A 14,953-nucleotide genomic window follows, 5' to 3' on the forward strand; every position below is an offset into this window, starting at 1 on the left:
ATAATGAAGAAAGTACTTGCCCAGCAAATATACCCTGTGCACATTTTAAGATTAGAAGAATGAGATTTAAATTCCTTAAGGGATAACCAATTCCAACTTCCCCTGGGCACCATGAAACTATATTCTTACAGGTAATGTGTAGCTAGTTAGAGATTTTTCTCTGCTATTTAGTAAAGTAGACCCCCATTAGGATCTTGATGACTATTTGTTTAGTGAATAACCATGTGAAATTGAGACTCCTCTCTCATTTTACTCCACTTCCCCCTTTCACCTCCCATCTCTCTGGTTACTCCAAATTAAAGAGCTTTTTAATAGGGTCAGAACCCCACCTCTTAGCATACTGCCTGGACACACAGGACTCATTTAGTGGATGTTTGTTGACTGAATACGAAATAAAGGAAAGAGAGGTACATTTCTACAGACACGATCACCAGATACTCTCCTGGTCAGAGCCAACAGCAGGATGGTTGTGGGGACTCTTTCCCTCACTGGATAGTCTGCATTCGGCCCTAATCGCCATGAGAGATCTAAGGCAGTACTTTCATACCCTTTCAACTCCTCCATGCCTAACTTATGTAATTAGGCACATCACATTGGGAAACAGGGCACCGTTTGAGATTCGGCAGCTCTAGCCCGGCCAGTCTTGGCATATTTGCCAGCCACTGGCATGTGAGGAGCCTTCCCCTCAGCATTCCAGGCCATTTGTTTTGTTAGTGCATTAACCATTTATATAATTCTTCCCTAGGTCCCATATGCCATTTAAAAAACAACAGCTTTTCATTTATCATTCATCCATTTAAAGGGTACGATTAAATGGGCTTTATTCACAGAGTTGGACCCCTATCACTATCATTTTAGAACATTTTCACGACCTTGAAAAGAAACCTGATACAATAAGCAGTTGTCAGCCCTCATTTTCCTCCCCGCCTTCCCTTCTGTATCAGTCTGTTCAGGCTGCTGTAACAAAACACCACAGACTGGGCGGCTTAAACCACAGACGCTGACTTTCTCACAGTTCTGAAGGCTGGAAAGTCCCAGACCAAGCTGCAGCAGGGTCAGTTTCCAGTGAAGCCTTCTTCCTGGCCACCTTCCCACTGTGTCCTCTCATGGTGACTGGCTGGGAAATGGGAGGCAGTGTCGCAGAAGCTCTCTGGTGTTTCCTCTTACGAGGACACTGAATGCTATCAAATCAGGGCTCCACCTTTAGGACCTCATTTAAAGTTAGGTACATCCTCAAGGTCCTATTTCCAAATGCAGTCACACTGGGGATTAGGGCTTCAACGTATAATTAGGGGGGACACATTTCAGTCCATACCACAGCACTAGGCAACCACTAATGTACTTTCTTTCTCTTTGGATTTGCCTATTCTGGATATTTCATATAAATAGAATCATAGAATACATGTCCTTAGGTATCTAGCTTCTTCACCTAGCATAATGTTTTCAAGGCTTGTTCAAGTTGCAGTACTTCATTTCTTATTGTGGGTAATATTCAATTGCAGGGATCTAACACATTTTGGGTTGTCTGTTATCAGTCAATGAACATTAGACTTGTCTATTCTTTTGGCTATTATGAATCATACTGTTATGAGCATTCATGTACAAGGTTTTGGTGAACAAACATTTTCAATGCTTTTCCACACAGGAGTGCAATTTGCTGGATCTTATGGTAACTCTATGTTTAACTTTTTGAGCAACTGCCAGACTGTTTTCCAAAAGGGCTGCATCACCTCACATTCCTCCCAGCAGTGTGTAAGAGTTCCGTTTTTTCCACATTCTCACCAACACTTGTTATTAGCTGTGTTTTTGATTATTGCCATCCTACTGGCTGTGAAATGGCATCTTCTTCTGGTTTGATTGGCAGTTCCCTGATGGCCAATGATGTTAAGTATAACCTTACGTGCTTTTTGGCCATTTGTAGGTTTTCTTTGGAAAACCTGTCTGTTTAGATCGTTTGCCCATTTTTAAATTGAGTTGTTTGCCTTGTATCATTGAGTCATAAGAAATCTATATACACTGGATAACAGACCCTTATCAGATCTGTGACTTATAAATATTTTCTTCCAATCTGCAGGTTGTCTTTTCATTTGTGTCCTTTGTAGAACAAATGTTTTGAGCTCTGATGAAATCCAATTTATCTGTTTTTTCTTCTGGAGCTTCTTGTTTTGATAGCCTATCTAAGAAACCATTACCCAATCCAGAGTCACAAAGATTTATGCCTGTGTTTTCTTCCCAGGGTTTTATAGTTTAGCTCTTACATGTAGGTCTTTGATTCATTTTGAGTTAATTTTTAGATATAGTGTGGGATCACATGCTATCTTTGAAAATAAGTTAAAGTGATAAATAATCAGGAGTTTAAAAATACACAAGAGCCTTAGGTTTTAATTGAAAGTCATGTGATATCTTGTTAAATATACCAAATAATGGAAAGAAAATAAATTTTAATTCCTAATGAGGCTGATACATGTATTTTGAACATTTACTTTAAAGAAATTGATAAGCTAAGAATTATTAGAAAAAGCTTTTGAGGCTCGGCACTTATAGCTCAGCAGCTAGGGCTCTGGCCACATACACTGGGGCTGGTGGGTTCAAACCTGGCCCAGCCCTGCCAAACAACAATGACAACTGCAACAACAAAAAAAATAGCCGGGCATTGTGGCAGATGCCTGTAGTTTCAGCTACTTGGGAGGCTAAGGCAAGAAAATCGCTTAAGCCCCAAAGTTTGAGTTTACTGTGAGCTGTGACACCACAACACTATACCGAGGGCAACAAAGTGAGACTGTTTCAAAAAAAAAAAATTAACTGCTTTCAATAAAGATTTAAGTAGGCTGGGTGTGGTGGCTCATGAATGTAATCCTGGCAGTCTGGGAGGGCAAGGTAGGTGGATCACCTGAACTCAAGAGTTTGAAAACAGCCTGAGCAAGACTGAGACCTCATCTCTACTAAAAAATTGAAAAATTAGATTAGGTGGGCATTGTGACAGGCACCTGTAGTCCCAGTTACTTGAGAGACTGAGGCAAGAGGATCACTTGAGCCTAAGAATTTGAGGTTGCCGTGAGCGACGATCCACAGCACTCTACCTATTTGTAGGTCTTCTTTGGAAAATGTTGTCAGCATGAGACTGTCTCAAAAAAAATATATTGAAGTTAATGATTCCATATGTTCTTGCTATATAAGTAATATTTTTGAAATACATTAAAAACACGTTTATTCCCCTACTATAATTATGTGGCCTTTGGTTTAAGGCAATAGTTCTCAATCAGGGGCAATTTTGCCCCTCAGAGGAAATTTGGCAATGTCTGGAGACATGCTTGGTTGTCACACCTGGCTGTGCTACTGGCATCTACGTGATAGCAACCAGGGGGCTCTGCAATACTTAGAACAGCCTCCACAGCAAGGAAGTGTCCAGCCCAAAATGGGCACGGTGCTGAGGTAGAGAAAATCCTGCCATTTGGAACTAAATGAATGGCCTCTACCAGGTATGAGTTTGCAAACTCTTCCTCCCTTCAGTTATGACCTCTTGTATTTCTCCCATCACAATACTGAGCTTCTCTCAGACCAGAATGCACTCAATACCTTACTACCATCAAAATTACTGATGGTGATGAAAATCTATAGGCCTTCCCTTGGGTTAATGGAGATTGCTGGGAAAGTATGGGCACTTGCTTTCAGTGCTTAATTCATTTTATGTTTGTGTTTTAGTTTTTTGAATTTTAAGATATATTTGTTCAATACATTCCCTGTTAAATATATGCACACACACATATTTGGGCTACCAAGTTCCTATTAAAACATATTTTATCTGGTTATATAACAAGAAGGATGATAATAAGTAATTTAAAAAATGAACAAAATAAAAAATAAGAAAAGATAATAAGTAATCATGTTTGAGTGTTCACTGGGTCAGCATCGTGGTAAGCATTCTCCCAAAACTGTCTAATTTTCTCAACAACTCTATGAAAGAGGAACTATCATTATTCAGATTTTATAGCCATAGAAACTGAGGCACAATGAGATTAGGGGACTTGCCCAAGATCGTATAGTTAGATCATCATTTTTTTCAAATCAGCCTTAAGCCAGATATGGGGTCAACTGTGAGATGCAGATATGTAACAGAATTTGGATTATTCATATGGATAATCGCAGGTTGATGTTGGTGAGGCAGTGAAGTGTTCTCTCATTTAAGTGCCCTGCCATGGGAGAGAGAGAGTGGGCACACACAGCTAGCCACAGGAAGTCCCATCTAACCTGGGACATGCTCAAGGAAGCCTGGCTCACCTGGGAGCATCACTTGTCCTGCCTGTCATGGTGGATAATCTCTGAGACCTGCTGTTTAAGGAAAACCAGGATGTGTGTGGCATCACTTACGTTCCTGATTTTCACCCCAAATTTGTCAAGGCTTGATTCTCTATATACTGGTGGTTCTATCATAAAATGCTCCAGCTCCCAATGTCTTTCCTGACTGTGGCTCAAATCCATTTGCATATACACCACTGCCACTACCCCACTGACAGCCCCTATCTGTCCTGGCACTGTGCTGGGTGGGCCCTGCTCACCTACAGCCCTCCCAGAGGCTGGGGCTGGGGGTGATGCACCCCGATCTCCCAATCTTGCAGCCATCTAGCTATCTTCATAAGCCTGATCATCATTCCCCTCACCCAGGCGACTTTCAGAAAAGGATTTGGAATGCAAGTGACCAAAGAGATGCATTTTGATGGTACAAAGATTTGAGGTGGGATGACTCTCCAGTTTAGCTGGTTTGGGGGTACATCAAGAGGTTGGTGAGGTTCTGCCCATACCTGCCTCAGCTCCAAAAGAAAAGGTGCAGGGAGGGGACAGTGATTAGAAATCACTGCCCTTTCCCCCACATCTGAAGACCAACCCTGGTTTTGTCAAAGGAGTTTCAGTCCCAGAAACTTTCAGGGCAATTCTTTTCTTGCTTTCTTTGGGCCTCAAAGGGGACGGGGGAGTGTATGCACTAGGTGATCTCTAAACATCCTTGCAGCTATAAACCTCCTGGATTCCTTAAGACACTGGGAGTGAGTTAAAGTCAAGCCCGTTAGGGTGATTCAAATCCAAATCTAATCAAATTAGATTCCTAATTAGCAATCTGCTTTAGTAGTAAGCCCACATCCAGAAGCCTGCCTGTGTTTGAAGAAGAGAAAGCAACAGTTAGTCGATGCTATCTTTCTTGAGAGACCCATCTCCAGGGGTGACGTTCAAAACATTTAACAATCAGTGTGTCCTGAGCACAGATCCATCAGGAGGCAAGAAGGCGGTGACTGGGCTGGGAGGGGTGGCAGCTTGAGCGAGTGTGCCTAGCCCACCTCCCGCTTCTGCTGAGCCCCGCCCACCGCATCCCTCCCAAGGCCTTTCTCCAGCTTACTTTTTGGTTCAGCCTCTTCCTGCCTGTTCTGCATCCAGAACCCTAAGTCAAACCCCTTTTGGCTGCTGCTTTGTCCAACTACTTGATAACTCAACTGCTGTAAATATCTTCATGTGTCCAAACACCGGCTTAATCATTCATCACTTAACAGGTGCTCTTTGAGCACCCTCTGTGCTCAGTAATGAGTCAGCTGCCCTGACCCCTCACTCCCTGAAACGTTAAAGGCAAGGACACGCTGGAGAAACCTGAGTCCTAGCTTCTCTCCGCCCTTTGTCTACTGTGTGACCTTGGGCATGTCCCTGCCCGTCCTGGGGTTTCAGATCCCTTGCATGTAAAACGAGGGACTAGGATGAATTCTATAAGTTCTAAGATTCCTGCTGTCCAGTGATGAGTTTCTGAAGCAATGCAAGTCTTCTGCGGCTGACCACTCTCTTTCTCTCTCTCTCTCTCTCTTGCCCCCCACAACCTCCCCTGTAGAATGCACTGCTGCCTGCAGGCCTGAGGCAGAAGGATCAGACCACCAAGGCGCCCACAGGCCCCTTTAAAAGAGAGGAGCTCTTGGATCACTTGGAAAAGCAAGCAAAGGAGTTTAAGGACCGAGAAGATCTGGTCCCCTACACAGGGGAGAAACGAGGTATTGAACAGTGTTGCTCTAATGACTATGCCGTCCCTCACGCATCATTGAATGCCAGTGTATGCCATGCCCTGTATTGGGCCAGTTAGGACTGGGCCTCCTTGTCCTCATTCTGACCTAGTCAAAAAACTAACCCAACTCCAAAAGCGTTGATGCATGGCGTAAATTTAGTGAAATTTGGGGTTAGACTGAGGAAAGAGTCAGACCCACCCAGACTAGCAAAACTTTTCTCTAAATTCCCTTTAACCAGACTGTTCTGATTATTTTTCGTACAAATCTAGAAACTTTTGAGAATGAAAGAACTATTAATAATGATATTAAGACATGAGGCCTAAACAAAGACTGATCTGTGCAAATCAGGAATAAGAGATAGCCTATCTCTGCTCTTTCCCCACCGTTCTTCTTTCTGGCTGCTGCAGCAATCCTTCTCTCCAGCCTCTGCTCCAGTCTAAGGCAAGACATCCAGAAGGCCCTGGAGAACAGAGAGGCCTTCCCTGATCCTCCATCCTTGCAGATCTCCCTGTTGCCCTCCAAAGCCATCTGCCTTCCTCTGTGCCCCCTCTCCTTTGCTTATTGCCCTGCTGCCCCACAGACCTCCTTCCGTTCCCAAACTATCCAAGCTCCTTTCTACCTCAGGACCTTTGCACATACTCCCCATGCCTGGAATGCTGGTCCTGCTTCCCAGCTCCATGCTGTCTTCATGGCAGGATCCTCCTGCCCTGTAAAAGGTATAATGAGTAGAAACAGCCTCGAGCTGGAACTACCACTTACTGACTGTGTGTAAGGAAATGTTTCACCCTGCTGTGCTTCCATTTCCTTGTTCATAAAATGGGAGTGATGAAAGTAATATTACCAGCCTCATGAGCTTGTTAGGAGGATTAAGTGAATTAAGATACCTATAAACACTTAGAACAGCATCTGGCATGCAGTAAATGCGATGTAAGTGTTAGGTATTATTATCCTTTAGGTCTCAACCATTCTGTCTTTCCTTTCAGGGAAGCTGTCGCTGTTTACTTGGTTTAGCTCCCCCTTGGTTATTTTCCATCTCAGGAGCTTGTGTGTGTCCTTCACAGCAATTCACGTCTTGTCAGTATCTCTTATTTACCATCTGTCCCTTTCCCTAGCCTGTTAGCTCTCTGAGCACAATGACTTGAGCTGTTTTTGCTCATCTGCTACTTGTAGGACCCAGCCCAGGGCTGGAGTATGGTGGGGTTGGGTAGGGAATTGCTGAATGAATGAATGAGTTAAAATTAGGTGAATGTTTAATGAACCTTGTGGGCTACTTCCTTAGCATACAAGGACCTTCCTTATACACGTATTCCTGGCACCTCAGAAATCCCTAGCATATGGAAGGCCCCTAATAAATATTTAATTAGAATTAATGCCTTCATTCAACAAATATTTCTCTTCAATCTCTTCCATTCTCCCCACTCCAAAAAAATGTAAGCAGGATGAGCCAAGGGTCCATGTCTGTGGTTGGCATTTCTGTACCCCGTTGCATTAGCACCTTCCATTGCTAATGCATTGCTAATGGCATTTCTGTACCCCGTTGCATTCCCCAGAACTGTCTAGTTAAAGGGGATTTAGAGAATATAGAATTCATTCTATTTCCACATAGCACCATGCCTAAAAAGGTTCATCATTACAGACATTTAGATGATGGTCATTAGAGTTCTTATGGGTTGAGGTACTAATGCAACGTGGGGGGGTACAGAAATGTCAATCACAGACATGGGGCATGTCTGTGGGGGGTACAGAAATGCCAACCACAGACGTGGGGGGTACTCCGTGTAGAAAGTAGCTGCTTAATAAATAATAAAATGAAGGAGTAGACGTCATGGGAAGGGCTTTGAGTCAGTTCAAACCGTGAAATTGGAGCTCAGTCCAGGTTTCACCAAAAGCTGGTGGAAGGTTGGGAAGGCCCAAGGGGTGTCTGGATTACAGAACTTTAGAACTTTGAAAGGATTGTGTGATCTGGAGGCATCCTGGAGCAGGTAGCAGGAGAGGTGATGAAGATGTGGGTGGGTTATGGGTTGGGCAGCAGACTTGGGTGGATGGTCATTGATGGCATCCACTTCCTCCGGAACCCACACCCATGCGGAGGAGGACCTAGAGCATGATGTGTGGGATGGGGACAGGAGTTTGGACAGTACACAGCCCAATCCTGCCTTCCCCACCACAGAGAGCTGGCCTGCCCAGAGCCAGGAAAAGCTCTCCAGCCTCCTGCCCTCATGAAAAGCCATAGAGTAGTTAGAATTCATTCTATTTCCATATAGCACCATGCCTAAAAAGATTCATCATTATGGACATTTAAATGATGATCATTAGAGTTCTTATGGGTTGCTACGTGGAAGTCTCAGAGACAGTGGGGCAGGAGACCCTCCAGCTCTGACTGGTGGGCTTAGGGCCATTCAGCCCAGCTCCTGCTGAGCCCTTCCCCACACTGGGCCTAGAGCTGGGCTGAGGGGAAATAGCCCCCCATACCACAAGACCCAATAGAACATAGGAAGAACCATAAACTGGTGCGAAGTACTGAGAAATTTAAAGAGAGATATGTTCTCATTCAAGTGGGGGACATCATTCCATGCAGAATATTTTTATTAGTATTAGATTTGGTTGTATGTGCTGGGGGAAATATAAAAATAATAGAGACTTAGTCAAGAAGTTGTATGTTCTTAGGCATTCCAGGGCTGGCAAGGCATATTCCTTGGCATCAAGGATCAAGATGCTTTCTAGCTTTTCATTCTGCCATCCCTGCAACATGTCTGTGTCTTCATGGTCTTCATGGCTGCTGAAGCTCCAGTCATCACATTCACATTCCAACTAGCAAGATGAAGGGAAGTCCAGGTTCCTCTTAGAGTGTCTTAGAGTCACCATATTCACTGGAGGTACCGGTTTTAGGGGCATACTAAACCAGGGGTCTTAAATATTTACTGAAGGGTCATCTTAGTTTATTGCACCAGTCCTTTTCATACTTGACTTCCTCTTTTTGGCATTCTGTTTTTCTTGTGTGTTTGTTTTCTCCTATTCTGGAATCTGATATTAATGTAGAAGTTATGATACATATACATTTTTCCCCAAATGATGTGTTTTGCTGAGACAGGTAATCAATACTTACTGTAAACAATTTAAACAATAAAACAAAGTAATTCTCTCCACAGAAAATAAGCACTAATTTCATTTTAGTGAAGACTTTTCTGGATATTTCTCCATGTACTTCCTGCTCCTTCCCCACCTCCATCTTACAACCTTGGTCCAAGCCACTTGTTTTACTGGTTAGAATGTTTGAATGTGATAACTAAATGATTGCCCCTCGCACTGGTCCCTTAACCACGTCCCTTCTTCCATCCTCACTACCTACAGGCAATTCTCCATCAACAGCTAAAAGTAAGCTAGGTTGTGTGTGTGTGTGTTTTTTTTTTTTAATTGAAGTAAGAGTCACATAACATAAAATTAACCATTTTAAAGTGAATAATCCACAGTGTTGTGCAACTATCACCTCTATCAGATCTAAAATGCTTTTATCACTCCAAAATAAAACCCTGTACCCATTAAGCAGTTGCTCCCCACTCCCTTTCCCCCAGCCCCTGGTGACCACCAATGTTTCTATAAACTTACATATTTTGGATATTTCCTACAGATGCAGTTGTACAACATGGGACTTTGCGTCTGACTTCTTTTGCTCAGCATAATGTTTTCCAGATGCATCCATGTTGCAGCATGTATCAGTTCTTCCTGTTATGACTGAATAATATTCTGCAATTTGTTCAGCCATTCATCCACTGACATTTCCGTTATTTCCACCTTTGGGGGGTTATTGCGATTAGTGCTGCTTTGAACATTCCTATGCAAGTGTTTGTTTGAATATCTGTTTTCCACTCCTAGGGGTATCAGGGGATACCCCTAGGAGTGGAATTGATGAAACATGTGGTAATTCTATGTTTACTTTTTTTGAGGAACCGCCAGACTTCTTTTCCACAGCAACTTGACCACTTTGTGTTCCCAGCAGCCATGCATGAGGGCTCTGGTTTTCCACACCTTTGCCGACACTTTTTTTCCATTTTAGTTTTTTGATTATAGCCATCCTCATGGGTGTGAAGTGGTATCTCATTGTGGTTTTGATTCGCATCTTCCTAACCACCAGTGATGTTAACACCTTTTCATATGCTCGTTGGCCTTGTGTATATCCTCTTTGCTGAAATGTCTACTCAAGTCCTCCACCTGTTTTTTATTTGGGTTATTTGTCTGTTTATTTTTGAGTCGTAGAAGTCCTTTTCCATATTCTAGATACTAGGCCTTTATAAGACTTATGATTTGTGAAATATTTTCTCCCATTCTGTATGTTGTCCTTTCACTTTCTCGATAGTGTTCTTTGATGCGCAAAACTTTTAAATTTTGATGGAGTCCAACTGATCTATTTTTTCTTTTGTTGTTTGTGCTTTTGTTGTTGTATTTAAGATTCCATTACCACTTCTAATGTTATGAAAACTCATGCCTACGTTTTCTTCTAAGAATTTTAAAATTTTAGCTCTTATGTTTAAGTCATTGCTCCCTTTTGAATTAGGTTTTTTTTTTTTGTGTGTGTGTGTTTTGAGACAGAGCCTCAAGTTGTCACCCTGAGTAGAGTGCTGTGCTGTCACAGCTCACAGCAACCTCCAACTCCTGGACTTAAGCAATTCTCTTGCCTCAGCCTCCCAAGTAGCTGGGACTACAGGCACCGCCACAAAGCCCGGCTATTTTTTGGTTGTAGTTGTCATTGTTGTTTGGCAGGCCCCGGCTGGATTCGACCCCACCAGCTCTGGTATATGTGGCTGGCGCCTTAGCTGCTTGAGCTACAGGCACTGAGCTTTGAATTTGTTTTTGTATCTGGTATGAGATAGGGATCCAACTTCTTTCTTTCATGTCTGGATATCTACTGGTGTCCCAGCACCACTTGAATAGATTTGGCACCTTTGTTGAAAATCAGTTTGCCATACATGTCTGGGTTTATTACTGGACTCAAAATTCTGTTCCACTGTCTATATGTCTGTTCTTATACCAGTCCCACATCAATTAGTAAGTAACTTCTTAGTAAGTTTTAAAAATAAGTAGGAGTCCTCAAGTTTTGTTCTTTTTCAAGATTGTTTGGCTAGTTGTGATTCTTTGCATTTCCATATGAATTTGAGGCCTAGATTTCCATTTCTGTGAAAAAGGCCATTGTATTTTTTTTTTTTTTACAAGGATTACATTGAATTTGTAGATTGTTTTGGATAGCATTACCATCTTAATAATATTAAGGATTTCAATCCATGAACTCAGAATATTTTTCCCATTATTTAAGTCTTCTTAAATTTCTTTCAGTCATGTTTTATAGTTTTCAAAGTACAAGTCTTTTACCTCTTAAGTTTATTTCCCAAGTATTTTATTCTTTTGGATGCTAGTGTAAGTTAAATTGTTTCCTTAATTTTTTTCAGATTGTTCATTGCTAGAGTACAGAAACACCACTTGTTTTTATATATTGATCTTGTATCCTGCAAATGTCCCCAAATTTGTTTATTCGTTCTAATGGTGTGCGTGTGTGTGTAGAAATTTAGTGTTTTCTACATATGAGATCATGTCATCTGTGAACAGAAATGATTTTCCTTCTTATTTTCTAGTTTGGATTTCACTTATTCTTTTTCCTGTCTGTTCACTCTAACCAGAACTTTCAGTACAATGTTGAACAGCAGTAGTAAAAGTGGGCATCCTTATCTTGTTCCTGATCTTGGAGGCTCATTTCCTCCTTTCTGTCATGTTCCGGTCATAGCCATCGTCTCGATAAAGCCTTCCCTGACCACTCTTCCCCAGACAGCAGTGCCTACCTCACCCCAGCCTCATCCAAGGCCCTTGTCCTGCTGTGTCCCCCTCCATAATGTTTAATAGAATCTGATTCCTTTCTGTTTATCATCTGTCTCCTTTCATTGAATTGGCAGCTCTTGCGGGTTCCTAACACTGTTCTCCCCCACCCCCTAGAAGGGTGCCTGGTACGTAGGAAGGGCTTGATAAATTTCTGTCACATAAATAAGCAAATATATGTGTGTATATGTGTATATATATGTATGTATGTATATATATAATTTCTTATAAGTGGAATCAAATTGTCCATCCTATTTTGAAAACTTGCATTGTCACACAACATTTATCTCAGGCATTCTCCTTCATAGTAAGTAGCAATCTCCATCATCCTTTGTAGTTACTGCTGGGATTCCGTCAGCTGGATGCACTCTAAGCTCTTCCCTAGGCCTGTTGGGAGACACAGCTGTGACCAACCTCCTGCGTGCCTCTTGACTCCCTCATTCAGTTATGTCTGACGCTTTAAAAATGTAATGACCCATGAGATAAGGATGCATTTTTATTCCCTTTTTATTTTTTAATAATTGGAGGGTATTTTATTTATTTTGTTTAGAAGCTTTACAGATTTTTCGCTCATATCAAAATGGTTAGGGTATTATTTTTTTATATATTTTTCTTTTGTTTCTTTTTTCCCCTATTTATAGATTTGTTTAGTCATGACCAATGCTTTCAATAAAGAGTAGTCTGCTTTAACTAAGTCATAAAATCATTCCTTTCAAGTGTGAGGGGTGCTGTTGTGGAGATCCCAGATTCCTGCTCTTTGGAGAAGTTGGTCCCCATAGGGGGAAGCCTCAAGGGACTCTTGGTGTGGAGAGATCCAGAGGGCTCTATGGTGGTTCACCCAGGGCCGACGCAGCCCCTCCGTGACGGTGCCCCATGTGTTTGCAGGAAAGGTGTGGGTCCCCAAGCAGAAGCCAATGGATCCCGTGCTGGAAAGTGTGACCCTGGAGCCAGAGCTGGAGGAGGCCTTGGCCAATGCTTCCGATGCAGAACTCTGCGACATCGCAGGTAAGGGGCATTCCGGAAGCTTACCCATGTTCTCCAGAAGGGTTTCACTCACACAGGCAGGGGCCTTAAGGTTCATTTCAATAAGTACACCCTCTCTGTTTCTAACAGGAATCGGAAGAGACCAAGAGTGTTAAAATTAAAATCCCCTATGACAAACCAAAATGAGGCTGGGTGTGGTGGCTCATGCCTGTAATCCTAGTACTCTGGGAGGTCAAAGGGGGAGGATTGCTTGAGGCCAGGAGTTTTAAGACCAGCCTGAGCAAGCGTGAAACCCTGTCTCTACAAAAAATAGAAAAAATTAGCTGGGCATGGCAGTGCATAGCTGGCCTGTAGTCACAGCTACTTGGGAGCCTGAGGCAGGAGGATCATTTGAACCCAGGAGTTTAAGATTGCAGTAAGCCAGAAGGACACCACTGCACTCTAGCCAGGGCAACAGAGCAAGATCTTGTCTCAAGAAGAAAAAAAAATAAGGAAAGTAGAGATAAAACTACCCACACCTATCACACAACAAAAATATCTGTTGTTGCCATGGGACCCCAGCCCAGAGGGACGTGGATGTGTCCCAGGGAGAGCAGCATGGGCCCTTCCCTAGCCCTTTACATCAAATCCTGCCCAAGCCACTTGGGAACAGACAAAGGGCCTGGGCATCTCCGGTTTGAGAGGCTCACAAAGAACTCAGAGCAGTCACCTGATTTTATAACTTTGTACTTTGCCTGTGATCAGTTCAGAGAGCCGGCTATGAGGGGATCTCCCCCATCTATCTTATAATTGCCCCACACCCTCCATTTTCACCTGAAAACTCAAGAAACTATCCTGATATTCAGCGCCCTTTGCCACCTTCCTGCCCCTGAGGGTCAGGCACCAGCCTCATCTGACACCCGAGGCTCCCCATTGCCCTGTGCTCCCTGCCCCAGTGAGGGAGTGGATTTTGTTCTGCAGATTTGGGGGCTACTGACCGTCACCCAGGTCATGTCAGGAGGTGGATGAGTGGGGACAGACTTGAGGCAAGTGGGCAGGGGAAAGAGGAGATGACTGCCACTAACTAACTGGCTGTGGGAGGTGGGTGGAAGGAGCAAGGAGGGCTGGCCGAGGGTGGAGCAAGAGGGAGAGATACCCAGATGGGTTTGGGGCCTGTGGCACCTGAGGTTGCTGCAGGCCACGCAGGTAGGGATAGCTGTACAGGAGCGTCTAGGGTTCTGCAAGAGCGTCTAGGGTTCTGTGAGCCGTCCCTGTTTAGAGAGAGATTTGGGCATCCATTAGAGCTCCAGACAGAGCACATGGCCTGGGGCCCTGGGTGGGCAAGTGCCAGGCCCAGGAGAAGCCTTCAGGGGGTGAGTGGTGGAAACGAGGCAGAGCTAGTATGGAGACTGGTTAGCCACAAATGGGCTGGTAAGCAAAGGCCAAATCAAGGCAGGCAGACGAGATGCAAGAGCCCCAGAGATGGAGTGGGGACTCAGGGCTGGCCAGAAGGCTTAGAGGCACACAAGGCTAGAGGCGGGGTGGGACTGCCAACACCAAGGACTTGGATGGTGGCAGATAACTTCTGCCCCATCACATCACTGGCTTATTGTGGGCATGGGACTGTGCTCCATTCCTGATAGCATTTGAGATGGGGGTGCAGGTGCTGGGAGGTGGCGCTTATCTGCAGTTGGGCCATGGAGGAAGAGGCAGTGAAATACTCAGTTATGCACAAGGGGGGACCCTGGGCAGTGGCAGTGGAAGCCCAGTGGCAGGGACCTGAGGGGAGAATGGGGAGAGCCCGTGTGTCACCCTGAGTCCAGACAGTCCTCTCTTCAGGAGACAGAATTTGAAGAAGGACAAAGGGCAGCACTTGAAGCGCAGCAGGGCTGAGAGGGAATGGTTTTCATTCTTGCTGTGAAGTGCAGACCCAGTGAGTGCTTCACCCAGACCGGAGCGGAGCTCTTCCCTCTGGAACCTGGTTTGCTAGTTAGGGGTTTGTTTCATCAGAAGCCACACAAGCCCTTTTAGATCCTATGTTGTGTCCATATTTCAACCAAATCACTTCCCTTACTGGGGGCCGTGACTTCCAGCTA

General features: G+C 43.9%; 1 protein-coding gene across 1 annotated transcript in view; it reads left to right on the forward strand.

Moving 5' to 3' along the window:
• The window catches only part of TMOD1 (tropomodulin 1), a 64,340-nt gene that overhangs the window by 14,759 nt on the left and 34,628 nt on the right, over positions 1–14,953 (forward strand). Inside the window, exons 2-3 of the mRNA XM_003785154.3 lie at positions 5,864–6,020; positions 12,780–12,899. Of these exons, the coding sequence (XP_003785202.1) occupies positions 5,864–6,020; positions 12,780–12,899 (277 nt within the window). The remainder of the gene's footprint in view (positions 1–5,863; positions 6,021–12,779; positions 12,900–14,953) is intronic.

The sequence above is a fragment of the Otolemur garnettii genome, unplaced genomic scaffold (genome assembly GCF_000181295.1).
Source record: "Otolemur garnettii isolate 467f Iridium unplaced genomic scaffold, OtoGar3 scaffold00014, whole genome shotgun sequence".
Lineage (NCBI taxonomy): Eukaryota > Metazoa > Chordata > Mammalia > Primates > Galagidae > Otolemur > Otolemur garnettii.